The sequence below is a fragment of the Rattus rattus genome, chromosome 1 (genome assembly GCF_011064425.1).
Source record: "Rattus rattus isolate New Zealand chromosome 1, Rrattus_CSIRO_v1, whole genome shotgun sequence".
NCBI lineage: Eukaryota > Metazoa > Chordata > Mammalia > Rodentia > Muridae > Rattus > Rattus rattus.
Genome location: NC_046154.1, coordinates 140,220,104 through 140,238,272, shown reverse-complemented (window position 1 = coordinate 140,238,272; position 18,169 = coordinate 140,220,104). Strand labels below are relative to the sequence as shown.

General features: G+C 40.0%; 1 protein-coding gene across 2 annotated transcripts in view; it reads right to left on the bottom strand.

The window, feature by feature from the left end:
- The window catches only part of Tcea1 (transcription elongation factor A1), a 37,084-nt gene extending 20,397 nt beyond the window's left edge, over positions 1-16,687 (bottom strand). For both annotated transcript variants that reach the window (XM_032906391.1, XM_032906398.1), the window contains exons 1-2: positions 16,487-16,687; positions 6,239-6,301 (exon numbers count right to left, since the gene is read on the bottom strand). In XM_032906391.1, coding sequence (XP_032762282.1) covers positions 6,239-6,301; positions 16,487-16,549 — 126 coding nt within the window. In that variant the 5' untranslated portion in view covers positions 16,550-16,687. The remainder of the gene's footprint in view (positions 1-6,238; positions 6,302-16,486) is intronic.
- Between the last annotated feature and the right edge of the window lie 1,482 nt (positions 16,688-18,169).

Below are 18,169 nucleotides of genomic sequence, written 5' to 3'. Positions count from 1 at the left end.
GGATAAGATGTCTGGTTGGGACATTGTCTCTGCTATTATTTGATGACTCCATTTAGATTCCTTCTACATATTATTTTAGGAAGCATCTACACCACTAGGTTTCCATATGGTTTCTCATACAGATCAGTGTTAGCAGTCACCCTACTAAGTCCCTTCCCTCCCTATTAAGTCTTCCTATTTTAGTTTCCCCTTTATTCTCTGTAATAGTATTCTCCCTTCTTTGGGAGATCCTCCCCTCCCTGGTCCCAGTACAAGGTACCTAACCTTGGAGGTTATTTGAACTGTAGCATACATATTGCAGCACACACATTAAAGGCTTAAAAACTAACATTCACATACAGAAGAAACACACAATACTTGTCTTTTGGGGTCTGGGTTTACCTCACTCAGGATGATTTTTGTTTTTTTAGCTCAATCCATTTACCAACAAGTTTCATTTTCTTACCAGCTAAATACTCCACTATGTAACTACACCTCATTTTCATTATTCATTTATCAGCTGATGGTCATCTAGGCTGTTTCCAATTTCTAGCTATTATGGATAGAGCAGTAATGTGGATTGCTGTCTGTAAGCAGGTGAGGACAGGTGAAGGACAAGGCTGGAGCCTGTGAGTGGACAGTGGAAAAGGTGGGCTGAGAGTTTTTGAGAGGCAGGAGAGATAGTAGGGAGGGAGAGAAAGGAAGATGGAGGAAGAGAAAGATGATCCAGATTTTGCCTGGCCTTAAATAGCCACAGGTAGCTATGAATATCTTATAAGGAATGGATAATTACAGGACAATTTCTCTTTTCTAGGTGGGCAGTTTATATCAATATCAATTGGCTCTGAGTTCACTGTGTGGACGTTTTGTGGGGTGAGAATTAGCTGATATAAATCTGATTGATAAATTACAAGCCTCTAGAATTTTGATTTTTACCAGGTTATGGGGATTTGTGACTATAACCACAGGGGGTGGATATAGTCCCCTGTGACTGGGAATGTGAGCAGAATCCAAGAGAGCTGCAAGATCGGCAGTTGGTTAATACCCAGGGCTAGCCATGGTAGCAAGACTCCTGGGGCCAGAGAGTAGTCAGCCAGCGCTAGCATGGGGTGGTGCATTTTTTTAGTATTTCCCGCTACACATGGATGAGTAAGTATCTCTGTAGTAAGATGTACAAATCAGGGCTGGAGAGATGGCTCAGTGGTTAAGAGCACTGACTGCTCTTCCAGAGGTCCTGTGTTCAAATCCCAGGAACCTCATGGTGGCTCACAACCATCTGTAATGAGATCTGATGCCCTCTTCTGGTGTGTCTGAAAACAGCTACAGTGTACTTATATATAATAAATAAAATAAATCTTAAAAAAAAATAAATAAAAGAGGCAAAAATCCTTTGGGAATATGTCCAAAAGAGGCATAACTGGACTTTAAGGTAGATCTATTTCCATTTTCCTGAGGAACCTTCACACTAATTACCACAGTGGCTGTACCAGTCTGTGACTGGGGTTAGAGAAAATCTCAATGTGATTTTAATTTGCACTTCCCTGAAGGATAAAGATGTTGAACATTTCTTTCTGTTTAAGTCATTTGTGTTTTCATCTTTTGAAAACTGTTTAGCTCTATACGCCATTTTACAATTGGATTTCTTTATGCTCAGTTACTTTTTAGTTAATTTTATAGATAGTAAATATTAATTCTCTGTCAAATGTATTGTTTTATTTTCCATTCTTTAGGTTGACCCTCTGCCTAAATGATGACATCCTTTGTCATATAGCTTTTGAAGTTCATGAGGTCCCATTTAATGATTGTTGGTCTTAATGCCTATTAGTATTCCATTTGGAAAAGTACTCTCCTTTCTCAAGGTTTTCCAAAAATATCCCCCATTTTCTCTTCTATTAAATGCAGGGTATCTGGTCTCATGTTGAAGTCCTTGGTCCATTTAAACTTCAGTCTTTGTGCAGACTCACATAAGTATGGATCTATTTTCATTCTTCTCCATGGAGTCATCTAGTTTGAGCAGCACCATTTGTTGGAGATGCTGTCATTTCCCCAGTGTACATTTTTGGCTTCTATCAAAAATCAGGTGTCTATAGATATATGGAATTATGTTTGGGTCTTCTATTCAATTCCACTGATCAATATGTTTTTAATGCCAATACCATGCTGTTTTTATTATTATGGCTCTGTAACAGAAGTTGAAATCTAAAATGGCAATACTTCCAGTTCTTTTATTATTCAGAATTGTTTCAGCTATCCTAGGGTTTTTTGTTTTTTGGGTTTTTGGGGTTTGGTTGTTTGTTTTTTGGTTTTGGTTTCTCTATGTGGTGGTCTGAATAAAACTGGGCCCCATAGGCCCATAGGGTGTGGCACTGTAAGGAGATGTGGTTTTGTTGGAAGAGGTATATTACTAGGTGGCAGGCTTTGAGGCCTCAGAAGTTCAAGCCTGTTCACTTCCTACCATTTTTGGATCCCCATGTAGAACTCTCAGCTCCTTCTCCAGTATCCATGCTGCCATGCTTCCTGCCATAATGATAATGGACTAAACCTTTCAAACTGTAAGCCAGCCATAGTGATTAAATGGTTTCTTTTACAAGAGTTGCTGACATGGTCTCTCTTCACAGCAAAAAACCCTAAGACATGATATAAAGTTAAAGACTTTTTCAATTTCTGTAATGAACTGTGCTGGAATTTTGATGGAGACTGTACTGAATGTATAGTTTGCTTTTGCTAAGATGGCCATTTTCACAGTATTAATCCTACCAATCCATAAGCATGGATGAATTTTACATCTATTGGTATCTTCTTCAATTTCTTTCTTAACTGTCTTTTATAGGGGGAAATGATGAATGGCTGTTAAAAGGAGGCAGGGCTTTTGTGGGGTTTTTTTTCTTCTTTTTTTCAGAGTAAGAAAAATTTCAGAAATTCTTATGGCTAAGGATAGGAAAATTCTTTGGATATAATAGAAACTACTTGTCCTAGGGTTTCTATTGCTGTGACAAGCACCATGACCTAAAGCAACTTGGGGAGGAGAAAATTTATTTCAGCTTTCAGTTTTTGACTGCAGTCCACCATAGAGGAAGTAAGTCAGGACAAGAACTCAAGGTAGAAACCTGGAGGTAGGAACGGAAACTGAGACCAGAGAAGAGTGTTGCTCACTGGCATGCTCAGTTTGCTTATATACCCCAGAACTACCTGCCGACGTAGTAGGCTAAGCCCTTCAACACCAACCCCCCTCCTGCCCCAGAATTGCCTACAGACCAAGTTGACAGCATTTTCTCATTTGAAGCTATCTATACTCTAATGATTCTAGCTTGTGTTAAGCTGACTAAAAAAACAAAAACAAAAAACAAACCAACAAACTACTAAAGTATACACTTTAAAGAAATTATGTGGCATGTTAAGTTATTGTAACAAAGCTGTTAAAAGACAAAAGATACAGAGCTAGAGATGTAGCTCAATGGTAGAATGTTTGCCTAGCTTAATGAAGGATGTCTGGGGCTTGGTCCCCAGCAGAGCAAAAATAAATAAATACAAGAAAAATAATCAAAGATAGCTGTATTTACTAGCCTTTTGGTATGTTTCATACTAAATTCTTCCTTTTACCCTCCCTACTTTCAATCAGCTAACACTTCTTATAAACTGCCCATCATCAAATTCTCCTCAGGCTAAAGATGGAGCTTGGTGGTGAGTCATTGCTTAACCTATGCAAAGCCTTAGACCCTGCTTTGATCCTTGGTTTAAAATAAATGGGGGCATGCTAGGCATGCTGACACATTCCTGTACTTCCAGCACTCAGGAAGGGAGGCTAGAATATCATCAGGACAAGTCCTACCTCAAATATATGGTGAGATTCTGTCTCAAATTTTAAATAAAACTAAAAAAGTAACCTATTTTGCCTGGTATGTTGACACATCCCTTGAATCCCTAACCTAAGAAGCTAAAGCAGTAGGTCTGCTGTGAACTAAAGCCATTCTGGATTGTTTACTGCTCCCACCCCTTCACCCCGATACTGCCACCATCTCAAATCCTTCTTTCCCCTTTTACTGCCAATACCTTTATCAGAGCATTCTTGAATAATCTCACTAGTCAGCAAGTTTTCCTTTCTTTCAAGTCTCCTGTTTCTTTCAACGTGCAGATCTGTTTATATATTCTCCTAACGCCTCCAGGCAGGACTGCTCTTCAGAGTATATGAAGGCCTGTGTGCCATCCTGCCTCTAGCGTTTCCTTGTCCTGCACTACTCCAATGTGCTACACTGCTTTCCTCATTCGACTTCTGTTAGAATATTCCTTTTTGTCCTGGATGCTGAGGGAGAACCTGAATCGCTTTGGCAACCACCTGTGTGGGCTTTCTTGAACTCTCAGATAAGTGACTGTGTTAAGAAGTCAACTTCTGGGGCTAGATAGTTCAGTGGTAAAGATCATTTGTTGCATTTGAAGAAGACCCAGATTCAATTCCTAGCATCCACATGACAATCCCCAACCCATTTGTTAACTCTATTTACAAGGGATCTGATGCTCTCTTCTGGGACACAGTGCAGACATACACGTAGGCAAAACAGCCATACACACAAAATAATAACTTAAAAAAAAAGGAAAGACGTAAACTTCATTCTCCTCTACCCCTACTCAGACTTTCTCTATCTTGGTACACTGTTGTTTTTAAGTACAATTTCTTCTCTTAGTCTTTGAGCTCAGATGGCGAAAGATCTTAGTTTACTGACATTGACAAATCTACAACAACTGTTAACCATATTAAGGATTCAAACATCTGTTATATAATTAGACTGAAAGAGAAATTAGAGGTGGATATAAAATGCAACCCTACCCAGCTTCCACACTTGTATAAATCTATACATCTCTAACTGCAGGATGAGATCACTAAGATTATTTTCAATGTATTTTTCCCATACAAGCTTACTACTTTCTGGTATTGAAGGGAGTATGTAGGTGGGAGATGGGGTACTATCCAAAAGGAAAGGGCTGCTGATCCCAGAACCCAGAAATTCATACTTCATCACTAGTTTCTTTGCTCTTGAGTCTGTGTGTAGAGTTCTTTTTACTTGGTTTCGTTTTCTACTATAGATTTTTTTGTCCGTGTGGTAAAACTTACTGACATCTTTCTCAGAAACCTTTTAAATCACATTAAATAAAAAAATGTAAGATTGAAAAAGAACAACTATATATTAAGCATAGTAATATTTGCTTCCTTATTAAAATATTAAGACCTAGAATAAGGAACATAAGTAGTCATCAGGATGAACAAATGGATTTTAATATATCTACAACAACAAACAAGTTAACAAAAGTGAAAATATTTGTGATTCTTTTAGTTACAGTCATAAATGCTACTAAAAGGACTGTAGTTTTATCATCATTATAATAAATGTCTGTTTCAGCTAGATTTTTCTTGAACATGCATTTCCTAAGGCACATATACCTTTCTAATTCTTTCTTAAATTTTGACTTAATAAAGTTGAAACATCAAGGAAGTTGCTCATGAACAAGATATGTCTACTAGAAACAACTATATTCAGGTTATTGACCACACTCACTTTCCTTTTTAACGCTGACTTACTTTTCTACTTCAGAGGAAACACTAAGGTTTCAGTACTGACTCTACTAGTATTTAGTAGTTTACATGTCTGGCTGATGCTGAAAAGGGAGAAAAGTGGTGAGTCCCTCTTATCCTAACACTAAGCTTCATTTGAAATGCTGAAGGTCCAAATCAGGGTCAGGAATCTGTATACCCCTTACAGTGAGATTTCATGACCCCACAACTGTTCCAGGATATTAATCATACTGTGAATCCCAAGATTATTTACTGGAGAAATCTGTTTGTAATTGGGGTGTGGCTCAGTCCTCGCACACACCTTTAATCCAAGAGCTTTCTTTTTATTATAAATAGGATTAAATAAAATCAACCATAGGTCAAGAGACAGAGCACACAACCAGTTGACAGGGAGTAAACATAGGGGAAAAAAAAATCAAGAGGAGAAATAGATGAACAGGAAGTAGAAGGGAGGGACATCCAGTTTAAAGGGTTTTTGAGAGGATACAGAGAAAGGCAATTTCCTTTTGGTAACAGAGCTTTACCTCAGCATATGGCCTCCTAATCATTATTGACAAAATCAAACATTTGAGATTTTGTTAAAAACAACACACAACCTTGGAAAGTTCTTTTTGAGGAACACGTAATGACGATAACTCATTATTTTATACCAATTACCAATTCAAATACTGTGTGACACACCGAAGCACATACCTGTAGTAATTCCAGGGTCATGGGAATATTCTTAAGCTCTTTCAGCAAATCCAATGCACCGGCCTAAAAATGAAACATGTTTATTGAATTCCCAAGGCAGTAAAGCAAGGACTAGCTTTAGTCAATTAACAACTTGCAGTGGCTCATCTATACACACAAGTACAAAGATACATGTATACATATGTACACATACATTATCCTACAATAGAGGTTGAGATATTAGAGATACCTAACATCCAATTTCTGAGTTATGGCTAGCACTTGTGAAACAATTTTGACTTGTATTCCCAACAGTATACGTTCAAATATGTGTTCTGAGAAGAAATGTAAAATTTCTTACTACAATAAAAAACATACTACAACTTCCACAGGATATATCTACATGAGGTTAAAAGCCAGACTGAGAAAATGGGAGGCTCAACAGATGCCGCAATCCCTCTAGTGCTGCAATCCCTCTAGTACTCATCTGTCAACAGGGCAACAAGGAGAAGGCGTTGTTTTGTTGGGAATTTGAATGAGAGCTCCATTTCAATGCTCACAGTAACAATACTACCTGCTTCTTAAAGAATAGCAAAAAGCAATTTCTGACAGAAAATTCAGAATTTACATCTATGTTATGCCTTTAAGACTATCTAGTGCCAATTACCACCTGGTGTCAAAACCTCCTAATGATGCTGAAGAACAAAAGCCATGGAAAAAAATTACAAAACCTGGAATTAAAGAGGAATAGGGGCAACAGTGCCACCTATAGCCTTTGATCAACTATCACCCCTCATCCTACCCCACTGCCTTTTTTTTTTCTTTTGAGAAAACAGTCTAGGGGAAGGGGGATTGGAGAGATGGCTCAGTGATTAAGGGCACTGACTGTTCATACAGAGATCCTGAGTTCAATTCCCAGCAACCACATGGTGGCTCACAACCATCTGTAACAAGATCAGATGCCCTCTCTGGTGTGTCTGAAGACAGCAACAATGTGTACTCATATACATAAAATAAATAATTCATTAAAAAAAAAAAAAAGACAAGTCTAGGTAGCTCTAGCTAGCTTGAAATTCCCCACGTAGATCAGAATGGCCTAAAACTCAGACATGTGCCTACCTCTACCTACCCTCTAAGTAAGGGAATTAAAGGTGTGAGACACCACATTGGTATTCACTTAATTTCATGTCACCTAAAATGGTCACTTAATCATTTCATTAACAAAAACAGGGGAGGAAGGCTAATGTTTCAATTTGGTTTTCTATGTGTGTGGATTTTGTGTGTCAGAGAGCCCCGAGAGGTCTTGGGCTGACATCGGGTATCTTCCCAAAGTCCCTCCTCATACTCAGGCAAGGCCTCTCTTGTTCCAGGGATTCCCTGTCTGCACCTTCTGCACTGGGGTTATAAGACAGCTACCATATCCATATTTGTCATGCCTTACTCCCTGTCCTCTGCTCAAAAATAACTTTTAAGTTATGGTACATTTTTTAAAAAGACTTGTGTATTATATATAAGTATACTACAGCTGTCTTCAGACACACCAGAAGAGGGCATCTGATCCCATTACAGTTGGTTGGGAACCACCATGTGGTTGCTGAGATTTGAACTCAGGACCTCTGGAAGAGCAGTCAGTGCTCTTAACTACTGAGCCATCTCTCCAGCCCCGGTACATTTTCTTATAATTCCTTTTTCTTCTGCTTATTGACAAAATTTTTTAACCATGCACGGTAGTATATGCTTTTAATCCCAGAACTCAGGATGCTAAGACAGATGCATTTCTAAGAGTTGGAGGTCAGTTTGGCCTACTTAGAGAATTCCGACCAGCTAGGGTTATGTAGCGAGATACTGTTAACTAACAAACAAACAACAAATCTGAAGAATTCTTATATGTGAATTTTTTATTTTTATCATATATTACCTCATATACATAAGATGGAAAATATGAATGAAATAAATTAGCTAAAGTATTCATATTCAGAGCCAGACATTTATACTTACATATCACCTTTTGACTCAGATCTGATAACATCTATTTCTACAGAAGGCTGGATGAGGTGTCACATAACTTTAATCCTAGAACCCAAGGGGCAGACAGACAGCTCTTTGCGGGTTCCAGACCAGCAAAGATCGGGGTGATTATGCTGGCAGTGGTAGTAACATATGCCTATAATTCCAGTGCTGGGAGACTAAAGAAAGAGCATCACTAGTTTAAGATCAATCTGGGCCGTATGGGAACACCTTGTCTCAAAACAAACAGACATGAATGTGATGAAAAAACTCCATAAAAGAATCCATAAGAAAACTAATGGCAGCTCATTTTGCAGCATGGAGAATTAGTTCCACTCTTTATATTACTATTTACTTTCTTGGGTTGGGGGAGGGTCAAAGGGTATTCTACCAATGTATCTAATTTTTTCCATGCTAATGATACCAACTCTGCAAATTATTCTTACTGTGCATGTGTGTGGGGATGAGCAGGGGTGCAAGCATGCTGCACTTGTGGATGGCAGAGGACAGTGTTAAGAATTGCTTCTCTGAGGCAAAGATTAAAACAGACACAGAAGGAACACCCATTCAGAGCCTGCCCCACATGTGGCTCATACATATACAGCCATCCAATTAGACAAGATGGATGAAGCAAAGAAGTGCAGGCCGACAGGAGCTGGATGTAGATCTCTCTGAGAGACACAGCCAGAATACAGCCAATACAGAGGTGACAACGCCAGCAGCAAACCACTGAACTGAGAGCGGGACCCCCGTTGAAGGAATCAGAGAAAAGAACTGGAAGAGCTTGAAGGAGCTCGAGACCCTTATGAACAACAATGCCAACCAACCAGAGCTTCCAGGGACTAAGCCACTACCTAAAGACTATACATGGACTGACCCTGGACTCTGACCTCATAGGTAGCATTGAATATCCTAGGAAGATCACCAGTGTAAAGGGGAAGCCTTGGGTCCTGCTAAGACTGAACCCCCAGTGAACGTGATTGTTGGGGGGAGGCGGCAATGGGGGATGATGGGAAGGGGAACACCCATAAAGAAGGGAGGAGAAGGGGTTAGGGGATGTTGGCCCGTAAACCGGGAAAGGGAATAACACTCGAAATGTAAATAAGAAATACTCAAGTTAATAAAAAAAAAAAAAAAGAATTGCTTCTCTGGGGGTTGGGTAATTTAGCTCAGTGGTAGGCGCTTGCCCTATAAGTACAAGGCCCTGGGTTGGGTCCCCAGCTCAAAAAAAAAAAAAAAAAAAAAAAAAAAAAAAAAAAATTGCTTCTCTGAACCCACTTTGGGTTTCAGAGCCCACTGGGCATCTTACCAGCCCCTTCTCCAAAAGTTTTGACATTCTGTTATGAGTACACAGTTCACTACAAATAGCCATCTAGCTACTATATATGTAATACATGCTGCCTTCCAAACTCAAAATATAAAAACAAGGCAACCTACAAATCAATAAAAATATAGCTTTAGAACAATAAAAACCTCTTCACATTGTATGCTATAGAAAAAGGCAAGGACTTTTATACTATGTCTTAAAAAAGTTTTTAATGTATTTTTAAAAAATGTGTATGAGTGTTCTGGCTACATGTGCTTGACCACCACATGCATACCCAGTGCCTTTGGAGACCAAAAGATTATGTTGAAAAACCTGGGACTATAATTACAGTCAGTTGTGAGTCCTCATATAGATAATGGGAATCAAACCTGAGTCCTCTGGAAGAGTAGCCAATTGCTGGGGCATCTCTCTAGCCCCTTGTACTGTTACTTTTGAAAAATAAGACCAAAAAAGGATTTTAAGGTATGACTGTTTGAAATTATCTGACTTGACCTTCCAGAATAAAATGGCATTAACTTCTCTTCTGGAAATATCAATATAGAACATTTTAACTTAACTATAAACTTAAAACACTAGAATTAAGCAGGTTATTACAAAGGATTTTAACAATTTGTGGCTTACAGATTTCCCTTTTATGTTAAAACTCCATACATGTCTTATTTACAATGAACTATCGTGAAACACTGTTAGAGAACATTGGTCTAAGGTTCAATATGAATAAAAAAAAAAAATCTAGGGATGAGAGAGATCGCTCAACAGTTAAGACCACCTGCTGCTCTTGCAGCAGTATCCATGATTTGGTTTCCAGTATCCATGTGGCAGATAATCACCTGCAATCCCAGTTTTAGGGCACCCAATATCCTGGTTTTCACAGGCACCTGCATGCATGTGGTGCACATACATAGACTTAGGATCACACATATATATGTAAAATAAATAGACACATATTAAAGAATTTCTATAGAATTTTTTTTTAGTATGAATGAGGTCTAATTCCTTACATGCATATGTCTAACATTCCTCCAGATCAAAAACTTTCAAAACAAAAAAGTTAAGTCTTAAATCCATTTGGCAGCAAAGGCTACTGTCAACAGATGTACAGCTAATGGGTCTACTTACTCCACTTAAGTATTACTATTGAAATATTAATGTCTGATTACTAGAAGCTGTCCAAATCCCTTTAGGGTATCACATAATACATGAGGTATCATAATATCTTGTAATCTGAAAAATTCTGGAATTCTCAAGAGTCCAAAGGCTTTTAGCAGATGGTGCAACTATCTGTATTCTCTATTAATGATAGCATTTTTTTCTACCCATATCTCCATGGACTTTCTTACCATTTCTAAAGATCAATAAGAATTTAACAAATCAAACTGATAAGTAGTTCTTAAAAGCAGCTTTGCTCTTAAGGTATACAAGCTGTCACATATAAAGCAGATTTTTAAAAAACACGTCAGTAATACAATACATACTATAAGTTATTTCCCAAGTAGAGGTAACAGATTTACCTTAATTTGACTTTGTTTCTATTCAGCTCTCTGGTGAGTAGCTATGGCAGGAAGAAAATGCTGAGTGACTGATGGGATGCAACAACTGTGACTGCTCTTGACAACTAACATGTGTTCAGTTGAGTATCTCACTCAAGGTACTTTACAAAATAAACTATGATGAACTGAATGAAACTAGCAAAAACCATATGAATATACACTAATTCAGTGACAACTTACCTTTGAGAGCTACTGTGTACCGAGTATTGTGCTAAAAACTTCGAAATTTTATGTTTTATGTGTATGAGTGTTTATACATATTTATGTGTAGTGTATTGCCTGCAGAGGCCAAAGAGAGCACTGATCTCTGGAACTGGAGTTATAGTTATTTATAAGCCCCCACTGTGGGCACTGGGAACCAAATCTAGGTTCTCTACAAGAACAGCAAGTGCTTTTAACAAATGAGCCATCTCTCTAGCTCTTCAACAAATATTCTTAATGTGACATATTAAGTTCCATTCTGAGTGAGCACATAGCAGTAAACAAAACAGCAATCCCTTTGGACTTCAGAGAATTTTATTTTGATGTTGAAATTGAATCCAGAGCCTCGCACGTGCTAACCTATTACTCAACTACCAAGCAATATAACCTGCGTCAGGAATTAAAACAAGCAACAAAACCTCTATTGTTTTGTGACCTAGCACAACTGTGTTTTCCGTTCCTCTGGCCCAGCACTGACAGTGGTGCTTTCTGAACTCACTACCAAACCAGAAGCTGAATTCCATCCCTCCCTTCCCATTTATCTATCTCCTAGCATCAAGTCCATTGCAGCATCTTCTATAGATAATGATGCAAGAGAAAAAAAGAATCGACTGTAACTTCCAAAGTCACCTTTAGTTCACAGTACTGACTGAAAAATAGACTACAAGTATCACACTATTTTATTATATTTTTAGGAGTGTTAGAAGTACTTTTACAAAAAAAAGTATTTGAAACTACAGGGAATCTAATCTACATAAAACTGCAGGCTACAAACATCCTTTTCCACATTCGAACAGAGGTCCAGAGACTTATAGGTAAAAACATATGTTGTGTTTACCCCAGACCCAGATTTAATGTCATACTCTTGTTTCCTAATTTAAAAAGTTGTCCTTTTCGAGCTTCTCACATAATGAAGAGAATAACATAGCTAGTAAGTAGATTAAATGGTCAGGTACACAGTGAAGCATTATAACACAGAAAACACCTGACACAGGAGATAGCTGAGGGGGAGGGAGGAGATAAAGGCCCTATATAGATGTTCCTCCAAAACAGACACACATTCCAGTAAATACAAAAAGATGTCCATAGCATTTTATTACAAAACTGTAATTTAAATGACACATATCAACAGATATTAAAAGAATATGCTAAGATAGAAACAGTCAAACACTCCTGATGGCAATGTAAAATGGCCATTTTTGTGGGAAGGAAAAGAGAAATGCATTATTTTTGGATTAGTTTCTCAAATGGTTAGTTGAGTTTGGAGTGTAGGTACAGTGCTTGCCCAAGAGTCCAGCCCCAGGATTAAAAATAAAAATTACACATAGATACTACATGGCCCAGTACTTCTACTCTTAGGTATAAACCTAACAAATGAAAACATGTCAACACACATATAAGATTACTAACATTAGTTTTATAGCACAAAGTGGAAGCAGCACAGATGTACAACAAAAGATGAATTTATGCATCAGTAAAATGAAATACTATTCTGCCATAGAAAAGAATGTAATTCTAACAAGATATGATACAGATTGGACTTTAAAATGCACATAGTAAGCTGAGCATGTGCCTAGAGTTCCAGCCATCTACTCAAGATAGAAGAGGAAGAAGAAGAAGAAGAAGAAGAAGAAGAAGAAGAAGAAGAAGAAGAAGAAGAAGAAGAAGAAGAAGAAGTAGTAGTAGTAGTAGTAGTTGTTGTTGTTGTTGTTGTTGTTGTTGTTGTTGTTGTTGTTGTTAGACAGACTCCAGAGAGCCAAATAACCCTACTGAAAAGTGGAGTACAGAGCTAAACAAAAATTCTCAACTAAGGAATATTGAACGGGTGAGAAACACCTAAAGAAATGTTCAAAATCCTTAGTTATCAGGGAAATGCAAATCAAAACAACCCTGAGATTCTACCTCACACCAGTCAGAATGGCTAAGATCAAAAAGTCAGGTGACAACAGATGCTGGTGAGGATGTGGAAAAAGAGGAACACTCCTCCATTGTTGGTGGGATTGCAAGCTGGTACAACCACTCTGGAAATCAGTCTGGAGGTTCCTCAGAAACCTGGACACTGCACTACCATCTATACTTCTCCTGGGCATATACCCAAATGATTGTCCAACATACAATGAAGACACATGCTCCACTCTGTTCATAGCAACCTTATTTATAATACCCACAAGCTGGAAAGAACCCAGAGGAATGGATAGAGAAAATGTGGTACATCTATACAATGGAGTACTATTCTGCTATCAAAAACAATGACATCATAAAATTCATAGGCAAATGGATGGAACTAGAAAATATCACCCTGAGTGAGGTAACCTGATCACAAAAAAACACACATGGTATGCACTCACTGATAAGTGGATATTAGCCCAAAAGCTTGAATTACCCAAGATAAAATCTTCAGACCACATGAAGCTCAAGAAAACCAAAGTGCAGATGCTTCCGTCCTTTTTAAAAGGGGGAATAAAAATATTTATAGGAGGGGATATGGAGACAAAGTCTGGAGCAGAGACTGAAGGAATGGCCATTCAGAGCCTTCCCCACCTGGGGATCCTGCCCATATAAATTTAGCCACCAAAACTAGACAATACTGATGAAGCCAAGAAGTACATGCTGACAGGAGCCTGATAGAGCGGTCTCCTGAGAGGCTCAGCCAGAGAGTGTGACAAATACAGAGGCCAATGCTAACAGCAAACCATTGAACTGTGAATGGTCCCTGTTGGAGGAATTAGAGAAAGAAGTGAAGGAGCTGAAGGGGCTTGCAACCCCATAAGAACAACAATGCCAACCAACCATAGCTTCCAGGGACTAAATCACTACCCAAAGACTACACATGGACAGGACAGACCCATGGCTCCAGCTGCATATGTAGCACAGGATGGCTTTACTGGGCACCAATGCGAGGAGAAGCCCTTGGTCCTGACAAGACTGGACCCCCCAGTGTAGGGGAACGTGAGGATGGAGAGGCAGGGATGGGGGGGGGGCTGGTTGGGGAGGAGGGACACCTTATGGAAGAAGGGGAGGGTGATGGGATAGGGAGCTTATGGATGGAAAACTGGGGAAGGGAATAACATTTGAAATGTAAATTTAAAAAAAAAAATTGAAGAGCTCTTAACTAGTTAGGATGGGACTACTAACCTAGCAAAATTACCTGAGTAATAAACAAGGTAAGATTGGTAACTACTTGAGTTAACAGAAAACTTGGTTTGGAGTACTAGTTCAAAAATTGGTAGATGGTTTTAATTGACACCTACTCATTTAATTTTATTAAAATGAAATTTTATCAAAAAGTAGTGGCAACTATCACGCTTCAAGCAGTTTTCACTTTTATGGTCTGAAATAACTTAAAAATAGCTCCTGTCACAGTTCATGCCTATAATCCCATTTATAAAGATACTTACGTCAGGAGAATCTCGAGAGTTCCAGGTCAGCCTGGGCTACATAGCAAGATGCTATATTTAAAACAAACCGAAACAAACTAAAGAATAGGGGTTGGGGATGGTCATGGCTGTGGCCCCAGGACTGTAATTGAACTATATTATGACATGCAGTCTCAAAAAGTAAGAGTGTGTGTGTGTGTGTGTGTGTGTGTGTGTGTGTGTGTGTGTGTGTGTGCATTGGCGGGGAGGGGTGCCCAAGAAATGTCTGAACAGGTAAAGGCACTTGATTTCAAGCTTAATAAGAGAGTTCAGTCCTAGGCCAATGCCTGTAATGCCAACACTCAGGAGGCAGAAGATCTGAGATTGAGGCTAGCCTAATCTACAGAGCAAGTTCCAGGACAGCCAGGGCTACACAAAGAAATCCTCGAGTTGTCTTCTGACCTAGTCATGTACACATACACACAGGTTTTTAAATTTTAGAATGTATAGTGTCATTTTGATCTTTTTATTTCATCAACCTGTTTGAATTTCAGAACAGGAAAAAATGAAAGAAAAAGCAATTAAAAAGAACCAGCTTTGTCTTTCTTTTTCAAGGCAAATTTTCATACTGGTTAAAGTTTTGCACTACAAGAAAGCAGATTTGAGAGTGACTTTAAGTCTGTCCTGATGTATTTGGGAAAATAAGTTACCAAGTTAATGACTCCCCCCACCCGGACCTGAGAGCTTCCTCTGTGACAATCTGGTAACCTCCAGGCAAACTGAGAAGTTTCCCAATATAATCCAAAAAATGTTCAACCTATCATATAACCAGAATTCATTTCCTGCATCAAGGAATGAAATGGCTCACAATCGGTAAGGAAGATAAACAACACAGGCTAATATCTGGAACAGAAAACAAACAGGAAATATTTGAAAAGACCAAAATCACACATACAGCTTAACGGGGCATGAAATTAGATGCTGAGCAACGCACCTGTTGAAGAAAGAGGAACCGGGGTTGTCTGAAGTCTTAAGTTATTTGTTATTACCACTAATTCCTAAGCAGGCAGTGAGTGGACAATCAGCGAGCTCCTGGCTCAACCAAAACTACACAGTATTTAACCAACAATACTTTAAGTTTCTGGACTCATAAAACCGAGAGACCATGCACTCACAGCTGGGTCCTAGTCACAAAAGAATTTTGCAGAGGTCTGTAAAGCACTGCACAAACGTAAGCATCTCTGCGCGGCTTTTACTTCACGAACGGGAACGGTCTCTGGTATTTTTGAGAATGCAAATCTGCTGAGTACGGAAGAACAAATTCAGGTGAAGTTGGCTTAAGGGAGGTCAAGTGTGAAGCAAACGGATGGAAAGTGGTACGCACCGGTGGACTCATAAACACAGACCAATGAATGACCGGAGGATAGCATCCGTCCCGCCACTACCTCAGCACCATACCCACCTACCAGCAGCCGGCTGGTGAGGTTTCAAACTCTGGCTGTCCGGCAAATCGCACCCAGGCCTACTTGCTAAGAGACGGCGTTATTTTCTGTTTGTAATTACGAAGTGGGTCGGAGGTAGAGCTGGGATAAACACACTTTATGGCCCGTCTGAAACTGACCGCGCCACCCAGCGAAGCCGTTCTGAGGTAACCGGCGGCGGCCACCGTACATTCTCTCAGCGGCTGAGGGCTTCAGTCCTGGGCTCACTGCGGCCGTCCCCAGCACGGACGTATAAGCCCGGAGGGCGCGCGGCCCGGCCCTGACTGACTCCGCGTGAGCCGGTGTCGCGGTCTCGGCCGCGGCCTGCCCGGGGCCCGCCCGCTCACCGCGTTCTTTTTCTGCACCATTTTGTCCATCTTCTTGGCAATGCGAACCACCTCGTCCTCCATGGCTCCGGAAAGCCCCTCTCGCCCGGCCACAGCGGACGGGAAGCGAGAGAAGCTGCGCAGACGCTCGACGAGCCCCGAAGCCGACGGCCTAGGCCTTCCTCACAGACCCGGCCCGCGGCGGCGGAGGCAAACGCTCCACCCCCTAGGTAGTATCAGTCGAGCGCCACGCGCACCGCGCAGGCGCTACCAATCGATCGCAGGAGCCTGGAAAGCAAAAGTCGCTCGCTCTGGCGCGCGCAGTCCTCTTAATGTATTCCCGGCCCCTTCAGTCTGGAACTTCCGGATCTTTCGGGACTCGCCTTGCTGGAGAGTTAGAGTCGGATTACCCTGGTTTTCATGCCGGAGAGACACCGGCAATAGGCGGTAGACAGCTACCGGTTCCAAGGGAACCCCTCCGGAACCGCACTCTTTGGGACGCGGGGCAGTCATAGCCGAGGGCTTAAAGTGCATGTGCACGGAGGGTCATTCTTGGTCTCGGCTATTCAAACCTTATCGCCTGGGGGTGAAAACCGACTTAAAAGAAGGCCTTGAGAATTGTGCCTTAAAAAAAAAAGCCAAGGTAGAAAACTTACGAGTATAGTGTCTGGGATTGTTTTTACTTCTGTAAAACGTTGTGTGAAAGTTTTTAATAAGTCAGGAACCACTGAACATTACAGACTTTAAACCTTAAAATGTCTTCTTTCCCATGAAAAACTTAACTAAAACACATTTTGTGTTTAATTAAACATGTGTCACCAAGCATGAAAGAAGGCCGTGGTGTTTAACTAACGTGTCTTTTCACGCTTTAAGTTTATTAATGAGCAAATAAAGTAGTTTCCCTGGGTAACAGTAAATTCCACTTCAGACAATCAGTTTCTATTGAAAAGAAATAGTTCAGTACCATTTTCACCCACAGTTCACTTTCCATTGCTTTCTTTGTCCTTTTCCTTCAATTTCCTTGTGAGGTAATAAAGAGGAGACAATCATTTTCTCATTTGCAGATGAGAAAGTGGGTCTGTGCCAGGTAAATCATTTACTACCGATTCATACTATTCTCAGTTATAACAGCATTTCAAAGTTAATTACCATTAATCAAAATCTGCCCCTTAGCAAGATTCTCCCTATACTAAGGCTTTTATGGTTCAAAATATCTGGTCTCCACTTCACTGCCTTAAGACAGGGTCTCTCCCTGAACTAGAAGTTTAGGTTGTCAGCTAAGCTGACTGGCATCTTCTAGACTCCCAGGCGTTGTGGTTACAGGAATGCACAACTATGTGCTGGGAATTCCATCTCAGATGCCCTGGTCCTCATGCTTGGAAAACAACTACTCCTGTCCACTGAGCCATCTTCCCAGCCCCAAGTTGATTAATGTTTAACTGTGGTATGAGAAACATCAAGTTTACTGTTTTAACTTTTATTTTTAGACAGGGTCTTTTGTAGCCTAAGCTGACCTTAGTTTTCTATGTAGCCCAGGTTAGCCATAAGATCCTGATCTGCTAGGAGTACGGGCAAGCACCACCATACCCCGTTTAACTGATTTCAAGTACAAGTATGAGACATTTACGGAGCCACCAGGGCTGTACATTATGACCACTGACAGTCTCCAAGTTTTCTATCATTTTATTATCAGGTCCAAAAGAG